This window comes from Geotrypetes seraphini, chromosome 5, assembly GCF_902459505.1.
Source record: "Geotrypetes seraphini chromosome 5, aGeoSer1.1, whole genome shotgun sequence".
Taxonomy (NCBI): domain Eukaryota; kingdom Metazoa; phylum Chordata; class Amphibia; order Gymnophiona; family Dermophiidae; genus Geotrypetes; species Geotrypetes seraphini.
In genome coordinates, this window is record NC_047088.1 from 39,098,226 (window position 1) to 39,117,667 (window position 19,442).

General features: G+C 43.3%; 1 protein-coding gene across 4 annotated transcripts in view; it reads left to right on the plus strand.

Moving 5' to 3' along the window:
* Positions 1-19,442, plus strand: part of ATP11C (ATPase phospholipid transporting 11C) — a 281,152-nt gene that overhangs the window by 125,089 nt on the left and 136,621 nt on the right. For all 4 annotated transcript variants that reach the window (XR_004539497.1, XR_004539499.1, XR_004539498.1 and 1 more), the window contains 2 exons: positions 6,227-6,379; positions 16,783-16,934. Coding sequence is in view for 1 of the 4 variants with exons in the window: in XM_033944970.1 (XP_033800861.1) it covers positions 6,227-6,379; positions 16,783-16,934 (305 nt within the window). In the remaining 3 variants the exon portion in view is untranslated. The remainder of the gene's footprint in view (positions 1-6,226; positions 6,380-16,782; positions 16,935-19,442) is intronic.

Here is a 19,442-nt window from a genome sequence, read left to right on the forward strand (position 1 = left end):
CATGAGTACAGTATGTCTCTCAAGCTCTTGCTATGCTAGTCTCATAGTCCTAGAACAATATGCATTTGAAACTGTTAAGGCAAGAGGTTGTTTTGGGATGGGGTTTTGTTTGGTTTTTATTTTTTGTTTTTTTGTTTTTTTTTAGAAAAATAGGTCTCTCTTCTGTATGTAACTCATTAACTTGTCTTTTTATTAAGAAATTGAAAGTCCTCAGTTTCTTAGTTTCCGCGGAGCTAAGAAGACGCGTTTTTTTCAACGGCTGTTGAAACTTTTTTTCTATTGCCTTCCCGCTCGCGTAAACTTTTTGGCTAATTGGCCTTATTTCGTTTCTTTTTTTCTTTTTTGTAAAAAAAAAAAAATATTTTTTATTTTCTTAATTTGATTTTCCCCGGCGGGGCCTTCTGCCACCATCGAAGCCTCGGCCTTCGATTTGGCGGAAGCCGTTTTTCCTTTCATGCCCCCTCAACCGGGTTTTAAAAAGTGCCAGCGGTGTGCTAGGCCTATATCTCTCACGGACCCACACAACTGGTGTTTACAGTGTTTGGGTCCTGAGCATCAGGCCTCTACTTGCACCCGCTGTGCTACTCTAAAAAAACGGACATTAAAAAATCGCCAAATACAGCAGCGATTACTGTTCGGTGCCGAGATGTCCGACCCCGTTCCTTCGACTCCGGCTTCGGCACCGATTCAGTCGGCACCCTCGTCTTCGACGCCGCGTGATTCCACGCCGGCGTCTCATCAGTCAGGTAAGCCGGCTAAGAAGCCTTCCCCGCTGGAACGTCTTCCGGCCTCGAGTGCAGTGAGTCCAATCCTGCCGCCTGTAAGACGCCAGCGGAAGCGCTCCGCCCCTATAGAGGTGAGTCCCTCGACATCGGGCTCCTCATCTCCGGGGCGTCGAGCGGCACCGCAGGTACCGCAGAAGAAAAAAGCGGTACCGGTGCCATCCCTCGATGACCGCATTACGGCCATCCTTCAGGTGCAGCTTAAGGAGCAATTAGAACGGCTCCTTCCTGCTATCATGACACCGAACCTTCCGGTGCCGGCCCGCACCGAGCTATCGGTACCGGTTGTGGAACAACCCGTATCGATACCGATTGTGGAACCCGTGTTACCCGCTTCCACTGTTTCGGTACCGCTTCACCTAACCTCATCGGTATCGATGCCAGTCCTTGCACCGGAGCCGAGAGCTCACCATCAATCGGTACAGACTTCGGCACCGGTGCGACCGATAACATCTCCTGACTCGGTATCGATGAGGTCGGGTAAGTCGGTGCGCAAAACCCGACACATACAAACACCTGAGTCTCGGGACCATTCTTCCCATGTCAGGGACCCTGATCTGTGGGGAGACTCAGAGGAACCCTTTCTTTCTGAAGGCGAATGTTCCTCAGAGGAGGAGGATTCGGCTGTCCTTGACCCATCCTCCAAACAGGTCACTTCCTCTTTCTCCTGTTTTTTGAAAGAGATGTGTGAATCCTTGTCCATTCCTTTGGAGGCTGAATCCAAAAAGTCTAAAGCATTTTTGGATGCCCTTGATTTTGATCAGCCTCCAAAAGAATTTTTGAAACTTCCCCTTCATGACATCTTGAGGGAAACTTTCTATAAGAATTTAGAGACTCCTTTAACTGTCCCAGGGGCCCCACGTAAACTGGATTCTCTATATAAAGTAATTCCCATTCCTGGGTTCGACAAACCTCAACTTCCACACGAATCATTATTTGTCGAATCCACCCTTAAAAAGACTTCAGGAGCCAGTGTATATGCATCTGTCCCTCCTGGCAGAGAAGGAAGGGCCATGGATAAATTTGGTAAGAGGCTCTACCAAAATGCTATGTTAGCAAATAGGGCTAGTAATTATGCTTTTCATTTTTCTTTTTATTTAAAGCATCTCCTTACCACCATGGCTTCTTTCGAAAAGTATCTTCCTTCACGAAAGCATCACTCTTTTCACACCTGCTTGTCGTCTCTTTTCCAATTACGTAAGTTCATGGTTAGATCCATATATGACACCTTTGAACTTACATCCAGAGCGACAGCAATGTCGGTGGCTATGCGCCGTTTGGCCTGGCTTCGGGTATCCGAGCTTGATGTTAACCATCAAGATCGGTTAGCCAACGCCCCGTGCCTAGGGGATGAGCTCTTTGGGGATTCCATGGACTCAACCACACAAAAGCTCTCTGCTCATGAGACGCGCTGGGATACCCTGCTTAAAAATAAAAAGAAGCCTCCTCCGCCAAAACCATATAGACAGCAGTCGGCCTATCAACGCCGCTTCACAGCTCGTCCATTACCTACCACTGCTCAGCAACCCAGGCGTCAGAGGCAACAACAACGTCAGCCTCCCAGACAGCAGCAGCAGCAACAATCTGTGAAACAACCTCCTCAGCAGAAGTCACAGCCCTTTTGACTTCATTCTCCACAGTATAGCCAGTATCCCTATTCCTGCTCTCCTGCCTCAGCCTATAGGAGGTCGACTTTCTCTGTTCCTCAGCCGGTGGGAAGTAATCACTTCGGACCAATGGGTCCTCAACATCATCCGCCACGGCTACTCTCTCAACTTTCAGACTCTTCCATCCCAAAGCCTGCCAAAAGAGTCTGCTTTGAACAGTCCTCAATCTGCCCTCCTTATTCAGGAAGTCCAATCCCTCCTCCTTCTGAACGCTATAGAAGAAGTTCCTCTAGATCAAAAGGGGCAGGGGTTCTACTCCCGTTATTTTCTAGTCCCCAAAAAAACAGGAGATCTCAGACCCATCCTAGATCTTCGCGATCTCAACAAACATCTGGTAAAAGAAAAATTCAAGATGCTTTCTTTAGCCATCCTTTATCCCCTTCTAAATCAGAACGACTGGCTATGCTCCCTCGATCTCAAAGAGGCTTACACTCACATACCGATCAATGTAACCTCAAGACAGTATCTCCGATTCATGATCAATCATTGTCATTACCAATACAAGGTGCTGCCCTTCGGTCTAGCCTCATCTCCAAGGGTATTCACCAAATGTCTCATTGTGGTAGCGGCATTTCTACGCTCTCACCACCTTCATGTATTTCCTTACCTGGACGACTGGTTGATCAAAGCCACATCCGCTCAAGCAGTTCTCCTGGCCACCAACCAAACCATCCAGTTTCTACAACTTCTGGGGTTCGAGATCAATCTACCCAAATCTCATATCATCCCCACTCAGAGACTTCAATTCATTGGAGCGATCCTGGATACACTCCTAATGAGAGCTTTCCTACCATCCAATCGTCTTCAGACCCTTCAGTCTCTATGTCAGCAGGTGCTTTCACTACTTTCCATCTCAGCCAGACAAATGATGGTACTCTTGGGGCACATGGCATCCACAGTTCATGTCACACCTCACGCACGTCTTCATCTGCGCACTCCTCAATGGACCCTTGCTACTCAGTGGTCCCAAGCGTCGGATCCTTGCTCACGACACATATCTGTGACATCATCTCTTCGTCAGTCTCTTCAATGGTGGTTGGTATCCTCAAATCTATCCAGAGGTCTTCTGTTCCATCAGCCTCCTCATCAACTAGTCATCACCACCGACGCCTCTCTGTATGCATGGGGAGCTCACTTGAACGAGTTCCAGACTCAAGGTCTTTGGACAGCCCAGGAAAAGAAGCATCAAATCAATTTCCTGGAACTCAGAGCGATGTTTTACGCCCTCAAGGCCTTCCAACATCTTCTCTTTCCTCAGGTCCTTCTGTTGTGCACAGACAATCAGGTGGCGATGTACTACATCAACAAACAGGGTGGGACAGGCTCTCGCCTTTTATGCCAGGAAGCCCAGAAGATCTGGACTTGGGCCATAGATCACCATCTCTTCCTGAAAGCTATATACATTCAGGGGGCACAGAATTCTTTAGCGGACAAACTCAGCAGAATTCTCCAACCTCACGAGTGGACACTCGATCCTGTAACTCTGCAGTCTATCTTCACTCAATGGGGCACTCCTCAGATAGACCTCTTTGCAGCTCCTCACAATCATCAGCTGCCCCTATTCTGCTCCAGACTTTACTCTCCGCACCGTCTGGCAGCAGATGCTTTTCTCCTCGACTGGTCGAATCTGTTCCTGTATGCCTTCCCTCCTCTGCCTCTCATGTTGAGAACCTTGTTCAAGCTCAAGAGGGAACGAGCCACCATGATTCTGATTGCTCCGAGGTGGCCCAGGCAACATTGGTTCTCCCTTCTACTTCAACTCAGTTCCAGGGAACCTTTTCTTCTTCCTCTGTTTCCATCTCTGCTTACGCAGCAGCAGGAAACCCTTCTACATCCCAACCTCCGGTCTCTACACCTGACAGCTTGGTATCTCTCGGGCTGACTTCGACTGATACTCTTCTGTCTCAGCCCGTTCGTTCCATTCTGGATGCCTCCAGGAAACCAGCCACTCTGCAATGTTACCATCAAAAGTGGACGAGATTTTCTTCCTGGTGTCTTCTTCATCATCTTGATCCCACTTCCCTGGCAGTGGAAACGTTGTTGGATTATTTACTTTCTTTGTCTGACTCTGGCCTTAAGTCCTCTTCCATCAGAGTCCACCTCAGTGCCATTGCAGCTTTTCATGAGCCAGTCCATGGAAAACTTCTTTCAGCTCATCCCCTGGTGTCCAGGTTCATGCGTGGGCTTTTCAATGTGAAACCACCTCTTAAAGCCCCTCCGGTTATCTGGGATCTCAATGTGGTTCTTTCCGCTTTAATGAAGCCTCCATTTGAACCTTTAGCTACCTCTCCTTTCAAGTTTCTCACTTGGAAGGTACTTTTCCTTATTGCTCTTACCTCTGCCAGGAGAGTCAGTGAGCTTCATGCACTGGTTGCAGATCCACCTTTTACGGTTTTTCACCGTGACAAGGTGGTTCTGCGTACACATCCAAAGTTTCTCCCTAAGGTTGTTTCTGAATTTCATCTCAACCAATCCATTGTTCTACCTGTTTTCTTTCCAAAACCTCATTCTCATTCTGGGGAACAAACTCTGCATACTTTGGATTGTAAAAGGGCTCTTGCTTACTATCTGGAGCGTACGAAACCCCACAGATCAGTTCCCCAACTTTTTCTGTCCTTTGATCCGAATAATTTGGGACGCCCCGTTTCTAAACGCACGTTGTCTAATTGGCTAGCAGCGTGCATTTCATTCTGTTATGCTCAGACCGGACTGACACTGGAAGGTTCTGTCACAGCCCATAAAGTCAGAGCAATGGCAGCATCTGTAGCTTTCCTCCGTTCCACTCCTATTGAGGAAATCTGCAAGGCTGCTACTTGGTCCTCAGTTCACACTTTTACATCTCATTATTGTCTGGATGCATTCTCCAGAAGGGATGGTCACTTCGGCCAATCTGTTTTGCAAAATTTGTTTTCCTAATGGCCAACCTTCCCTCCATCCCTCTTTTTGTTAGCTTGGAGGTCACCCATCAGTCAAGAATATGCTGCCTGCTTGTCCTGGGATAAAGCACAGTTACTTACCGTAACAGGTGTTATCCAGGGACAGCAGGCAGATATTCTTGCGTCCCACCCACCTCCCCGGGTTGGCTTCTTAGCTGGCTTATACTAACTGAGGGACCGCGCGCCTCTGTCGGGCGGGAAGGCACTCGCGCGTGCGCGGTGCGGCCGAGCTAGAACTTTCTAAAGTTCTTAGAGTGAGATCACTCTAAAATTGTCTGTACCGGGGCTCCGTCGGTGCCGTCACCCATCAGTCAAGAATATCTGCCTGCTGTCCCTGGATAACACCTGTTACGGTAAGTAACTGTGCTTTCTCTGTGCTGTCAAGCCTTTAATCTACATTACTCTGTCATATTAACAGAAAAAATAACCAGTCTGTCCATTCTGGAAACTATATGCATATGTCCAAAGAATTCTCTAACTGTATTCCATACAGTTGTTCTGGTTTCCACCACAAGGAGGCTACCCTGCTTCCACTACTCATTCTCTGAAGACAAATTTGCTTCTTTGTGTTCTAAGTCTAATTAGTTTTCTAGTTCAGGAACATTCACAACTTCATTATGAAATAGTCATCAGCATTTGAGGCATAATTTTGATTACATTTAATTAATTACACATTGTAGGAGGACAGCATAGATTTCTTAAATGCAAAAGTGTTAGTAGGCTTTTAATTTTAATTGCATTTAGCTTTATGTACTGTTAAGCCAACAAGAAAAGTTGTTGTTTGTTTGTTTTTCTACTTTCCTTTATTTGTGTTGGCTCTCACATTTCCCCACCTCAAAAGGTGGAATATATATTTACAGATAAAACTGGAACCCTTACAGAAAATACTATGGAATTTATAGAGTGTTCTATAGATGGACACAGATACAAAGGGCAACTTTCAGAAGTCGATGGATTCTCCATTCAATTTCAAAATTATGGAAAAGCTGAAAAGGTAATTTTTTTTTCTTTTGCTTTCCAATGAAGACAATTTTTAAGTTCCTAATCTGCATCTGATGAAAATCTGTCCATTTTGTAGCTATGACATAGTAGGAAAGAGCCTATTGCTTTAGCTTCTTATCACCACAGACTTCCTATCCAGTTTTATTAGAGTAGCAGGCCTGAAAATGATAAAATAATGGTTTCCTTTGTTTTGTCATACATAAGTTTGAAAAGTCCAACAAAAAAAGTAAAAAAAAAGTGTGAGGAGAAATTTCAAATTTCTCTGTTCAGACTTTTTTTTTTATTGGTGAAGCAAACACATACAACAATTAACATATGACGCTACTCTTGTTCCAGATGTACAGAAAGCAAAAGAGCAACACAGACATCAGATTACAAGTTGGAATACCATTATAAATTCTCATTAGTTAAGCTTTTTAGATTCCAAAACCCCTACTCCTTGCCTTTAAGGAATCTTAATGTGTACAGTGCAAACACAATGCATAAGACAACCATACAAGAAAACCACGATAAAATAATACAGCTATAAAATCCAATTGTGCATGCTAACGAACTTCATTTGGTGCACTCCTCCCTCCCTAACCCCCTCCCTGAAGGAAAAAAATGTGTATCAGTGTACAGAATTATATCATATTAGGAAGTTCCCTGGTCCACATTGTACTTCACAACTCGTTCAACGATATGCTACCCCCCCCCCCCCCCCCCCGAGGTGTGCACTCTCAAGTATTGAATTTTTCTCTTAGGGAATCCTCTTGCATCTCTAGCCTCCCATGTGGCCAGCTGATATAACTGATTTTTCCAATGCCATAGAGAGTGGGGGGGGGGGGGTCACAAAATGTCCAGTTCTACGAAATACATTTCCTTCCAACACAAGAGAGCCCCTTTGAAAAGTCCCTATAGGCTCCAGGTACATCCAGTACCAGTCATTCCACTGAACTTGTTAGCCCAGTGTCCAGAATATGGGTCATATAAGTCACTAGTACTTTTGATATTTCGGATAGACCCAAAAGGCATGACTAAGCATGTTTTCTTCCTGATTTCATTTAAGGCAAAAGGAAGTCTGTAAGTCTCTAACAATGTACAGCTGTTCATCAAATTTCTCTATTTAAAGATTTGTGTCTTTACTGTGCTTTTGCATGTATTTATCTCTTCTTACATATTGACTACCTCTTTAATTTGCATTCCTTTCCATTTTTACAAAGAATTTATTTTTATCTTGGTTGGAATTACTGCCAATTTTTTTTTAGTACACAAAGCCCTGTTTTCTTATCCCTTTTTCTTTTTTGGAGATTGCCAATATGGCATATGCCCTTCTGTAACCTTTGTTTACTTGTGATAAACCAGAGCACAGAGCACTTGTGTGCTTAGTTCTCTGAACCAAGACACTAGACCTAGTTTTATTCTTTTGCCATATCAAAAATATAATAAAATGGTACCATGGATACCGTTCAAAACACAGCAGAATATACCATACTCTTTACTTAACACGTTTTTGTAAACTGCTTTGGTACACTATGGAAGCGAGTATAGAAAGAATATAAATAAATTAGGGACACACTAAGTTTATTTTTGTAGAGCAGTGGTTCCCAGCCCTATCCTGGAGGACCACCAGGCAGTTAGGTTTTCAGGATAGCCCTAATGAATATGTATGGGGGCAGATTTGCATACCTGTCACCTCCATTATATGAAGGTCTCTCTCATGCATATTCATTAGGGCTATCCCAAAAGCCCAAATGACTTTCACAGATTGTAAGTCATTTGGTAGTAAGACAGATTGTTTGTTCCCAAGAATAGGAGGCTAGGTTAAGCAGCATTCACCAGGGCTTTAATCTATTATTGGCTATTAGGGAGAGATGACAAGCTTCTTTATCATGAGCAGCAGACTACTTCTATTTTCCATCCAAGGGCAAATATAACTGGGAGATATGTCTTAAGGCAGCTGGACAGGCTGAATGAGCCAAATAATCTTTTTCTGCTTACCATATATACTTGAATATAAACAGAGATTTTGGGGCCAAAACAAATGGCCCCAAAATGGGGGGTCTCTGTTTATATTTGGGTCAGCACTGACTCTCCTCCCTTCCCAAACCTTGCAGGTCTTTGCTGGGCCTGCCATGAGACCTGATGATCCAGCAGTGGCCGGGACAGTAGGGATCCTTCCCGCCTCCTGTCCCAGCCCAATTCTACAGTACAATCTCATTATAACGGACTTCAAGGGACTTGGAAAAACAGTCCGTTATATCCAGAGTCCGTTATATCCAATGTTGCATTTTTTTAAAACTTTATTTAGGGCAACTTGAAACAATGTATAATCAATGAACAACAGTCACTGCACAAGCATATCAGCAACATCAAGAACAAAACTCAGCATGGTACAAAATCATTGCAAACCAGAACACAGTACTGGAAAGAAAAATACTCTTCTCATTTTTTTCTGGGCTGCATTTTGATGCTATATCACTGGCATGTCACGTGCCTTGTAGGCGGAGCATGCTTGTCTATTATAGCCGAATGAAACTACAGCTAAATTTGGCTCTGGGGACCAAATTGTTTGTCCGTTGTATCCAAATGTTCGTTATATGTGAGTCCGCCATATCCGATGATTTTCTGTATGTTTATAATGGCACTCGGCCGGGACCAGTGGACCTCGTCCGCTATAAGAGAGGTTCCGTTATAAGCGAGTCCGTTATAACGAGGTTATACTGCAATTATTTTTATCTCCCTCCCACCTTCCCTGCATACCTTTATTCCTGGTGGTCTAGCAGTGGCTGGGACAGGAGGGATCTGTCCTGTCCCAGCCTGATTCTGACTATTTTAATCTCCCTCCCACCTCCCCTACGTACCTTAAATATCCCTGGTGATCCAGCGATAGCTGGGACAGGAGGGATCCATCCCGCCTTATGTCCCAGCCCGATTCTAAGTATTTTTATCTCCCTCCCACCTTCTCCATGTACCTTAAGTATTCCTGGTGGTCCAGCTGTGAATCATGGAAGGAACAATCCTCCTTCACCCCTGGCTGCCATGAGTGCTCATGGAACCACAAGTTCTTGCAGCAGCCAATTAGCTAGCAGTTCTGCACGGGCAGGAGTGAAGGAAGGTTGCTGCTGCCGCAATTCACTGCTGGACCACCAGGGATACTTAAGGTAATAGGGGGGAGGCAGGAGAGAGAAAAAAATAATTAGATTTAGGCTTGGACAGGAGGCAGGAGGGATCCCTCCTATCCCAGCCACCGCTGGACCATCAGGCCCGGTGGAGGCCTGCAAGGCATCAGGAGTCAGGGGGGGAAGGGGTACAGAACCTGACAGGGAGGGAGGGAGACTGGGTGCAAAGACTAGCAGGACAGGTGAGTGAGGGGGCTGGATACAGAACCTGGCAGAGCAGCAAGGGAAGGGGAACATAGTGCAGAGCCCTGCAGGTTGAACAATCAATACTAAGTGAAAAATCAGTCTGCCAAATCAATATGCTCCATAGGAAAGCAAACCAATGAAGGTCTAACTAAGTGTGGGGGGTTGTGTCTCAGAGTGCCACCAAAGGGATCATAATGGCTTTCACCTTAATTTGTGTGGCAATGGTTGTCTTTCATTGACACTCCCCCACACTCCTTATTACTCTATAATAAATAACTGGCATTGATAGTACTGGCGGGTCCCGTTTCACCACACAAGGCGGCTTCTTCAGGGTCTTTAATAGTCGGATTCTTCTGTCGCTGACAAATCCATTTTTGCTGCAGGAGGTCTCCAGCCATGGCAGCCAATCTGAACAGGGGGAAAAAGATTACCTTGGTTTATATTTATATGTGGTATATCATGTTTTTGTGTTGGCTCAGTCTTGGAATTTAAAAAAAACAACCCCAAAAACTTTATTTAATAAGTTTTGTTAATTTTGACCTTTTAGTGCTTTTCAACATGCAGTGATTTTGTTTCCATTTGGAGACAAAATTGTTTTTGTTTTAAGTTAACTAGCCAGTTCAAGTTTATCTGAAGGCCAGCTGTGATCTGGAATTTACTTTCTCAAAATCACTACGAAATCCAGACTTATCCCAGGACAAGCAGGCAGCATATTTTCACATGTAGGTGACGTAATCCAAGGGGCCCAGTACAGAGAGTGTAAAAACTATACTATTACTTTAAATTTTTTTAAGGTCTTGAGACTGCCCGTACCGTGCAAGCACTGGTGCCTTCCCACCCAATGTCATCTTGCAAGACTATCAGTTCTCTGTTTCCTGTGGAGCTGAGAAGCTGTGTTTTTTTGGAGTCGGTCCAAATCACTTCAAACTCAAGTTTTTTGTGCCTTCCCGTGTTTTTCTTCAGTATTTTCCATTTCTTTCTTCCCTTTTTATAACAAATTTTTCTCTTTCAGTTTTTGTTTTCGGGCTTTCAGCTCCTAACAAATCCATTTTCAGTCTGGGAGCATTGAATCATTTTTGGTATCGAATCAACCTCCCAGAACCATCGAGTCCTTCAATCTTGCATTGGCGGTGTTTCCCTATATGTCAGTGGTTTTAAGTGGTGTACTCAGTGCAGCAGGACCATATCAGTCACTGATCCACATTATTGGTGTCTTCATTGGCCGACCAGGACCATTGCTCACTGCCCACTTTCTTGAAAGCACTGCTCTGTGCCTCAAAAAAGATCACTGAAGGCTAGACAGCTCCAATTAGACAAACTTTCCATCGACTTTGGGAGCATCAACATCGGGTACATTGATGTCGACAATATCGAAAATGCCTACAACCTCCAATACTGATATGCAGAAAATATCTCCGGCATTGAAGATGGTACCGACTCCGCAACAGCATCCTCATCATCACAGTCCTCCATCAAAAAAGCTAAGAAGCATAAGCATGCTTCTCCATCAGCGTTGTCTTGGGCATCAGCACCATTGATGCACCCTTAAGTGTTGGTGCACCTAGACTCACTCTCCTTTACAGGTTATTTCTCATCATCATTGGGGTCACCAAAGCCTAGACACCTTGCGGCACCTACTGTATCAACCACCACAGTACCAGTGACACCTCTGCAGGAGTGGATAAAGGAGATTTTAAAAGAGGATTTGGCTAACATGCTGCTGACAAGCAGCTCAAGTCCCTACAATGACATGACTGGTACCAGCCCAGCCTGGACAGTGTCCTTTACGGGCCTCTAGGGCCAGATCACACACTTCCATCAGCATCAGTCGAGGAGAACAATATCCAAGTTTCAACTTTAATAAAAATTTGTATGCCACCTATCAGTCTTCTAAGCAGTTTGTACATTAAAACATACAGGACCTACTACAACGATAGGATTAAGGTAAAGAATTATATTATAAAATAGGAAAGAGAGCCATATAGGGGAAATACAAAAGGAAGGGAGATCCCATCTGATAACTAAAGCAGAAATGAAGATGGTTAATAAGGTAAGTGCATTAGAGGTTGAATGCATCTATTAAAAAAAATGTTTTTAATTTTCCTTTGAGATAATCTAGCATGGGGTTCATCCCATAGTTCCGGGGATAATCAGTTTCAAAGAGATAGGGCTGTGACAGAGAAGTTTGTTGTTCGTGTAGTGCTAATAATATGGAGAGATGGAACCATCCAGACATCAAAGTACTACTTTTCAACATCAGATCATTGAAGAAGATCTACAAGTACCTCTCGACACTCTCCTTGATGTCATGATTGGTACACATCGTCAACTCGATGTCATTTCTCAACATCTTTTTCTTTTGATGCTCTCCATCTCCACAGAGCATTTAGGAATACAACTCAGACTTGTCTAACCACTCTTCTCCTGGATGCCAGGAGCTCAACAGCCATGGTTCCCACTCTTTCTCCAACTCGGTATTTGAGAACCCATTGACCTTCAAATCTTTCCAATACTGCTGACTCAGAACAAGGGATCTTTACACCTTTGATGTACTTGTTGTATTTGTTACCTTGTTGTTCCCTTCTTAATAAAAATGATTTAAAAAAAAAAAAAAGAACAAGGGATCTCTTCTCCTTCCCAATTTGCGCTCATTAGCTCTCGCAGCATGGTATCTCTATCCCTATCAGTAAATACATTTATTCTCTCTGCTCCAGTTTCAGCTATCATTAAAGCCTCAAGAAAGCTCTCCACTCAATGTTGCTACCATTTTATGTGGGCTCACTTTACTCTCTGGTGTAATCTTAATTTCCTAGATCCTATCACCTGTCCTTTTCTATTGGTCCTGGATTATTTTTGCACCTCTCTAACTCTAGACTCAAAACTAGTTCTATCAGAGTTCATCTTAGTGGTATAACTACATTTCAGCTGGATAAGAAATCTTTATTTTAAAAATTTATATACCGTTTTATATCAAAATGGTTTACAAAATGGTTACGTACATAAAATGTTAAAATAAATCAGGACAAGTAGAAACAGACAGCATTAATTGTAACAACAATCAATACTCAGAAAAATGCATCAACAAATAATTGTGTTTTTAACAGTTTTCTAAATGAACTCCTGTCACTGCATTTCTGAATATGGCCAACAAGGGCATTCCATAGTTTTACTCCTGCACTTCAAAAGGTCATTGCATTGGTTTCCGCATATTTTGGGTTGACATTTGTTTCAACAATGCGGACCTTTCCGAACGCAGTAATCTTGTTGGTTGATAACTAGACATCTTACTCTTAAAAGAATTCTGGAATCATGCATCCTTTAGTTTTCAGATTACTAAACCTCCAATCAAGACTCCTCCAATTGCTTGGGACCTTAATGTTATACTTTCAACTCTGATGAAGCCTCCATTTGAACTTTATCTCTCAAACACCTCACATGGAAATCTGCATTACTTTGGTTTGAAGAGTAAGTGATCTGCAAGCACTGGTGTCCGATCCACCTTACATAACGTTTCACCATGACAGAGTGGTTCTTTTTACTCATCCAAAATTTCTCCCAAAGGTAGTCTTGGAATTTCATCTTAATCAGTCCATAGTTCTCCCGGTCTTCTTTGCAAGATCTCGTTCACACACTGGTGAAGCAGCGCTTCACACATTAGACTGTAAATGTGCTCTTGCTTATTACTTGAATCGGACCAAGGCTAACAGAACTTCTACATAGCTGCTCTTCTCAGGAGCTCCTGTTACCAAAAGAACCATCTCCTTATGACTGGCGGACTGCATCTGTTTTTGCTATGCTCAGGTGTGCTGTGCTGAAAGGTCATGTCACTGCACATAAAGTTTGGGCTGTAGCCACTTCAGTAACTCATGTACATTTCACGCCCATTGAGGACATCTGTAAAGCAGCTACATGGTCCACAGTTCATACCTTCACATCCCATCCAACCTTCGAAAAAAGACCATCTTCACCATTCGACAACTGAGACTAAGTCATACTTCCTCCCCCACATCATTTTTCTCTGATCGTCTAGATCAGTGGTTCCCATCCCTGTCCTGGAGGATCACCAGGCCAGTCGGGTTTTCAGGATAGACCTAATGAATATGCATGAAGCAGATTTGCATGCCTGGCCACCTCCATTATATGCAGATCCCTCTCATGCATATTCATTAGGGCTGTCCTAAAAACCCAACTGGCCTGGTGGTCCTCCAGGACAGGGTTGGGAACCACTGGTCTAGATGATGGTTTTGCCTCAGCTAGACTATTATAACTCCGCTTACTCGGGAATTAACACCACTCTAATCCACAGACTACAGCTCATCCAGAACATAGCCAAAAGACTAGTATTCAACCTAAAGAAATATGATTTGATTTCAGCCTTCATCAAACAATTACACTGGATACCCATACCATCGCGGATAAACTTCAAAATATGTATCCTACACCACATAATTCACGGAAACTCAGCTACCCCCCTTATCCAGCTATTCGCAGTAGCATGGTCCACCTCTAAAAGAATCCTCAACAGAATTCAACTAAACATGCTATTCACAAAAAAATCTCTGCTACAGGCGAATCTTCCACTCCATGCTTACCTTCCTGGGAATAAAGACTTGGAATGACCTCCCAGAAGCAATCCGAATGGAAACTAGATACACCTCATTCCAGAAGAAGTTGAAAACTCTTCTCCGACAATTAAATCTATATGCTCCTTCTACCCCCTCTCTTCTCCCAAGCCTTTCCTTCTGTCCTCCCCTGTCTTTCCCCTCTCTCTCCTTTCACTATAAGTCACCTAGAGTCTGCACATGTTTGTGCGACACACAAATGGAAGATTAGATTAGATTACTGTTTGGTGAATCATGCCTTACGGGATAGTCAGTTTGGCTGAGCAGTTCTACAAATTTTATTCTGTATTTAATTTAATTGCTAACTTCCTTCCAATCCTTATCCTGGAAACTGGGGAGTCCCATATGTGAGAATATGTGGCCTGCTTGTCCTGGGATAAAACACAGTTACTTGTAACAGGGACAGCAGACAGATATTCTCACAACCCTCTTGTCTCCCATAGTTGTTTTTTTTGCTAAACTGATGGTTTAGCAAGCTGACATTGGGCAGGAAGACACCAGTGCATGCTTGGTATGAGCAGTCTTGAGACCTTCAAAAGATTTAATGTGACAATACACTTTTTACACTGTCCATACCAGTAGATGACATCACTCATATGTGAGAATATTTGCCTGTTGTCCCTTGATAACACCTGTTACAGGTAAGTAACTGTTATAATAGCATGATATTTTGAATACCTTTTTAACTTAATTTTGAATATCATGAGACTTAATATAATCTGAGACACTGAGGATCCAAGATGGCGTCAGGCTGGACGCGCTGAGGAGCCGCTCTGAGATTGACTCTCCAATATAACTTTTTCAACACATTTTGGATAACTTTACTTACCCGATGCCTAAACGGAGGGGCCGTAGTGCCGTTGGTGCCTCGCGGCCCACTGTCACCCCCGCAGCCGGCGATATTGGTGAGCTTCTCAGACGGCTGCAGGGAACATTTTTAGCGTCGGAGAGGGGCCCGCAGAGGAACAGCGGTGTGAGCGAGGCCGTGGCAGTTCCTCCGGGATTGGAAACATCTTTGAGCCCCGACGTTAGGGCACCGCCCCCCGCAGCCTCAGCTAAGCAGCTCTCCAAGGGGTATGGGAATCCCGAATGTCTGGGCTTCGCCTTCCCCTGAGGCAAGTAGTCCAGTGCAGAGCTTGCTGATAGGAGCTCATATTGAAATGAGCTCCTTGGAAGAAGCTGAGAGTAAATCAACCAAGGAGAAGTGAGTAAGTCTTCAGAGCCAGCGACAAGGAACCCAACTGGATGGTGAGCACTATGACACTTCTACTTTTTTAACTTCTTTGGATAAACCTTCGGAAGTAACTCTTGACTCATTGTGGGATCTTATGGCCGGATTAGTGAAGACCATAAGTCCCAAACTCCAGTTAATAGAGGGGAAACTGTCTCAACATTCTATTGAACTTAAAATACTGGAAAATGAATTGACTGCCTCTAATTCTTCTGTTCAAAAGCTTGAACAGGAAATAAAATCATCTAAACAGCTACAAGATGTTCTAATGAAGGACAATATAAATCTTAGAAGAAAGATGGAGAATTTGGAAAATAACTCCAGATACAACAATTTAAGATTAATTAATTTTCCTAAGTTACCATTGGTATCACCTAGAGAAATGTTTAAGAGATATTTTCTTGAAGTTTTGGGGGCTTCAGAAGATTCAATACCTCCTTTATCATGAGTTTATTACTTACCTTACAAGAATAAATCGTTAAATAGGTCCTTGGACCAAGGACAATTGGATGTATCAGAGTTATTGGAGAAATCTGATAAAGAGGCTATAGAACAAAGTACTTTGATTGTAACAGTAGCCCTCTCTATTGATAAAGTTTGGTTGTTAAAATTATTCTTTAAAAATAGACAGAAAGAATTTATGGGCTTTAAAGTGCAGATATTTCCTGATTTATCAAGAGAGACTCAAAAGCATTGCCATGAATTTCTAATTTTGAAGCCAGGTGTTACATCCTTAGGTGCTACCTTTTATTTACGACACCCCTGTAAGTGTATAGTACATCACCGAACAGTTAAATATGTTTTCTTTGAACCTAGTCATTTGACTTCCTTCTTAGCGCTCTCTCGTTTGGAGGCAGAAAAATCATAAGCCCTAAGATTATTGATTATCCCAGCAATCGGCCCTCCAGCTAACTTCAAGAGTAAGAGTGTTCATTTTGTTCAATTCTTTTCTTTGTTCTCGCTAAGGAATCTTGGATCCCATAATTTGAGGACTTGAGCATACTAGTTATAAATATTTTAATGTTGTTGAAGTATTTCTTGCTTTATGTTGAATTACTAATCTTGCTTTCTGTACAAGTTATTCTTGATTGTATGATTTGAAAATCAATAAATATATTTAACAATAATCTGAGACACTTGTGATCAGAGTATATCAGACAGCTCATTTATTTTAAGTGTTTCTCTCCCCATTCAGGATAGAGAGAACTTATTTCTCCGTGCCCTTTGTTTGTGCCACACTGTTCAAATTAAAGAAGATCATGTGGATGGACTGATGTTATCAGATCAGAAGTGTGCCTATGTCTCCACATCTCCTGATGAAGTAGCTTTGGTGGAAGGTGCTAAAAAGTAAGAACATATATTTAGATTTACATTTCCAATGCAGTAGGAGTGTCATTCTGGACAGTTGGGTTATCTCCCCATGGCCATGAGTCATATGCAGAAGGAATCAACTCCAGATTTTTTCTGTGATCATCCTACTTCACTGGGAGCTCTACTGCCACCTGCAGTTTTTCCCTTCTATACATGAGCCAGAAGGAGTGTTTCTGATCTGCTCTCTTTTTTTTTTTCTTATTTTATTCAGTTTCTTCAGTTGAAGATTTGAGCCCGGAAACGAAGGTCTAGACCAGTGTGTTTCAAACATTTTTAGCACCGGCATGCTAAACGGAGCAAATGTTTTTCATGGCACATTATAATTGAAATTATAAAATTGCAAAACCAACAAAAAATTAAATGTGAGTTATTTATTTAAAATTCTTTAAGCTATCTGTGGGTAACTGTAACAATGGTGAAACTAAAGTAGGTAGAATAGAATTGCTAATCAATGCGATGGATGTGTTTGTTTTTGAGTGCAAATTAACTCAAAACGTGGTTCGACAATTGACAAGCAAACACACATTTCATCATCCACAATTTGCATGATCTTTTTTTTTCCATTTATTTTCTTTCAGAGCTGAAAGCTCAAGTTCGCAAAGATAAGATCTAAACGGTAACAAAGTCTTGATTGCTTTGTTGCTCAAATTGGGATAATTACTGCATAAAAAATAAAATTACTTGCTGTTAGTTTTCAAGGACCAATCACATCAAAGATTGATGCTTGTCTGGGTAGTTGTATCCTTATGCACACGGATGCTCATAGCATTGACACTCTTGCATATGTGACGTACTGGTGCGATGTACATTCTAGTGTATACTTTTGAAGGAAATTTTTAAAAATAAAGTTAAATTCTGGAATCTCTTGTGGCACACCCGCAGTCTCTTCGGGGCACACAGTTTGAGACACACTGGTCTAGATGCTATAGTCCAGCCGAGGCCTCAGGGCGTCCTGTTGTATGTCTTTCCTCCCTGGCCCATGATAGGTCGAGTCAGCTCATTGAGGAAGAGTCATTTTGGTGGTTCCAGATTGGCCTCACAGGCCATGGTATGCATCTGATAGTATGGCCTGGTACCACACAGGTGTATGGCCACATGGTATGACCTGATACCACACAGGTACCACATGGATTGGCCTGATATCACACATGTCCTGTGCGATATCAGATCGGCATCACCATGGTCTTACATGCCATGGTATGCAGATCTGATACCATATGGTACCTGATGGCCTGGTACCACACAGGCCATGGTATGCAGATCTGATACCACACAGGCCGGCCTTGGTATGCAGATCTTCGATCAGGCCATGGCCTCTGGTTGCAGGTGCATCCAGATCTCCTTTCACAGGGACCAGTATGCACGGAAGATCCAGATCGATTTGCTCTTACAGCATGGCTATTGAACACAAAGCATTAGAGTGCAAAGGATATTCAGACGTGATCATTACCACCCTTCTCAAGTCTAAGAAGTTAGAAACATAGAAAATGTTGGCAGAAAAGGGCCTCAGCCCATCAAGTCTACCCACTCTAATGACCCACCCCCCCCAACTTCACCCCCCAAGAGATCCCACATGCCTATCCCATTTTTTCTTAAAATCTAGCACGCTACTGGCCTCAATCACCTGCAGTGGAAGTTCATTCCAATGATCAACCACCCTTTCGGTGAAGAAATGCTTCCTGATGTCACCATGAAATTTCCCGCCCCTGATTTTCAGCGGATGCCCTCTTGTGGCCGTGGGACCTTTAAGAAAGAAGATATCATCTTCCACCTCGATACGGCCCGTGATATATTTAAACGTCTCAATCATATCTCCTCTCTCTCTACGTTCTTCGAGTAAATATAGCTGCAATTTACTCAGCCTTTCCTCATATGGGAGATCTTTGAGTCCCGAGACCATCCTGGTGGCCATTCGTTGAACCGACTCAACTCTCAGCACATCTTTTTGGTAATGTGGCCTCCAGAATTGTACACAATATTCCAGATGAGGTCTCACCATGGATCTGTACAACGGCATTATGACTTCGGGCTTCCGGCTGACAAAACTTCTGCGGATACAACCCAACATTTGTCTAGCCTTGGAAGAAGCCTTCTCCACTTGATTGGCAGTTTTCATATCTTCACTAATGATCACTCCTAAATCTCATTCTGCTGTAGTCCTAGCTAAGGTCTCACCATTTAGGGTGTAAGTTCTGCACGGATTTCTGCTGCCAAGGTGCATGACCTTACATTTTTTAGCATTGAAGCTTAGCTGCCAAGTCGAGGACCAATGTTCCAGTAAGAGTAGGTCCCGTGTCATACTGTCGGGCAAAGTGCTTTTATCTACTATGTTGCATAGTTTGGCGTCATCGGCGAATAATGTTATTTTACCTTGAAGCCCCTGAGTCAGGTCTCCTATGAATATGTTAAAGAGGATTGGGCCCAGGATTGGGCCCAAGACCGAGCCCTGCGGCACTCCACTGGTCACCCTCGACGTTTCGGAGA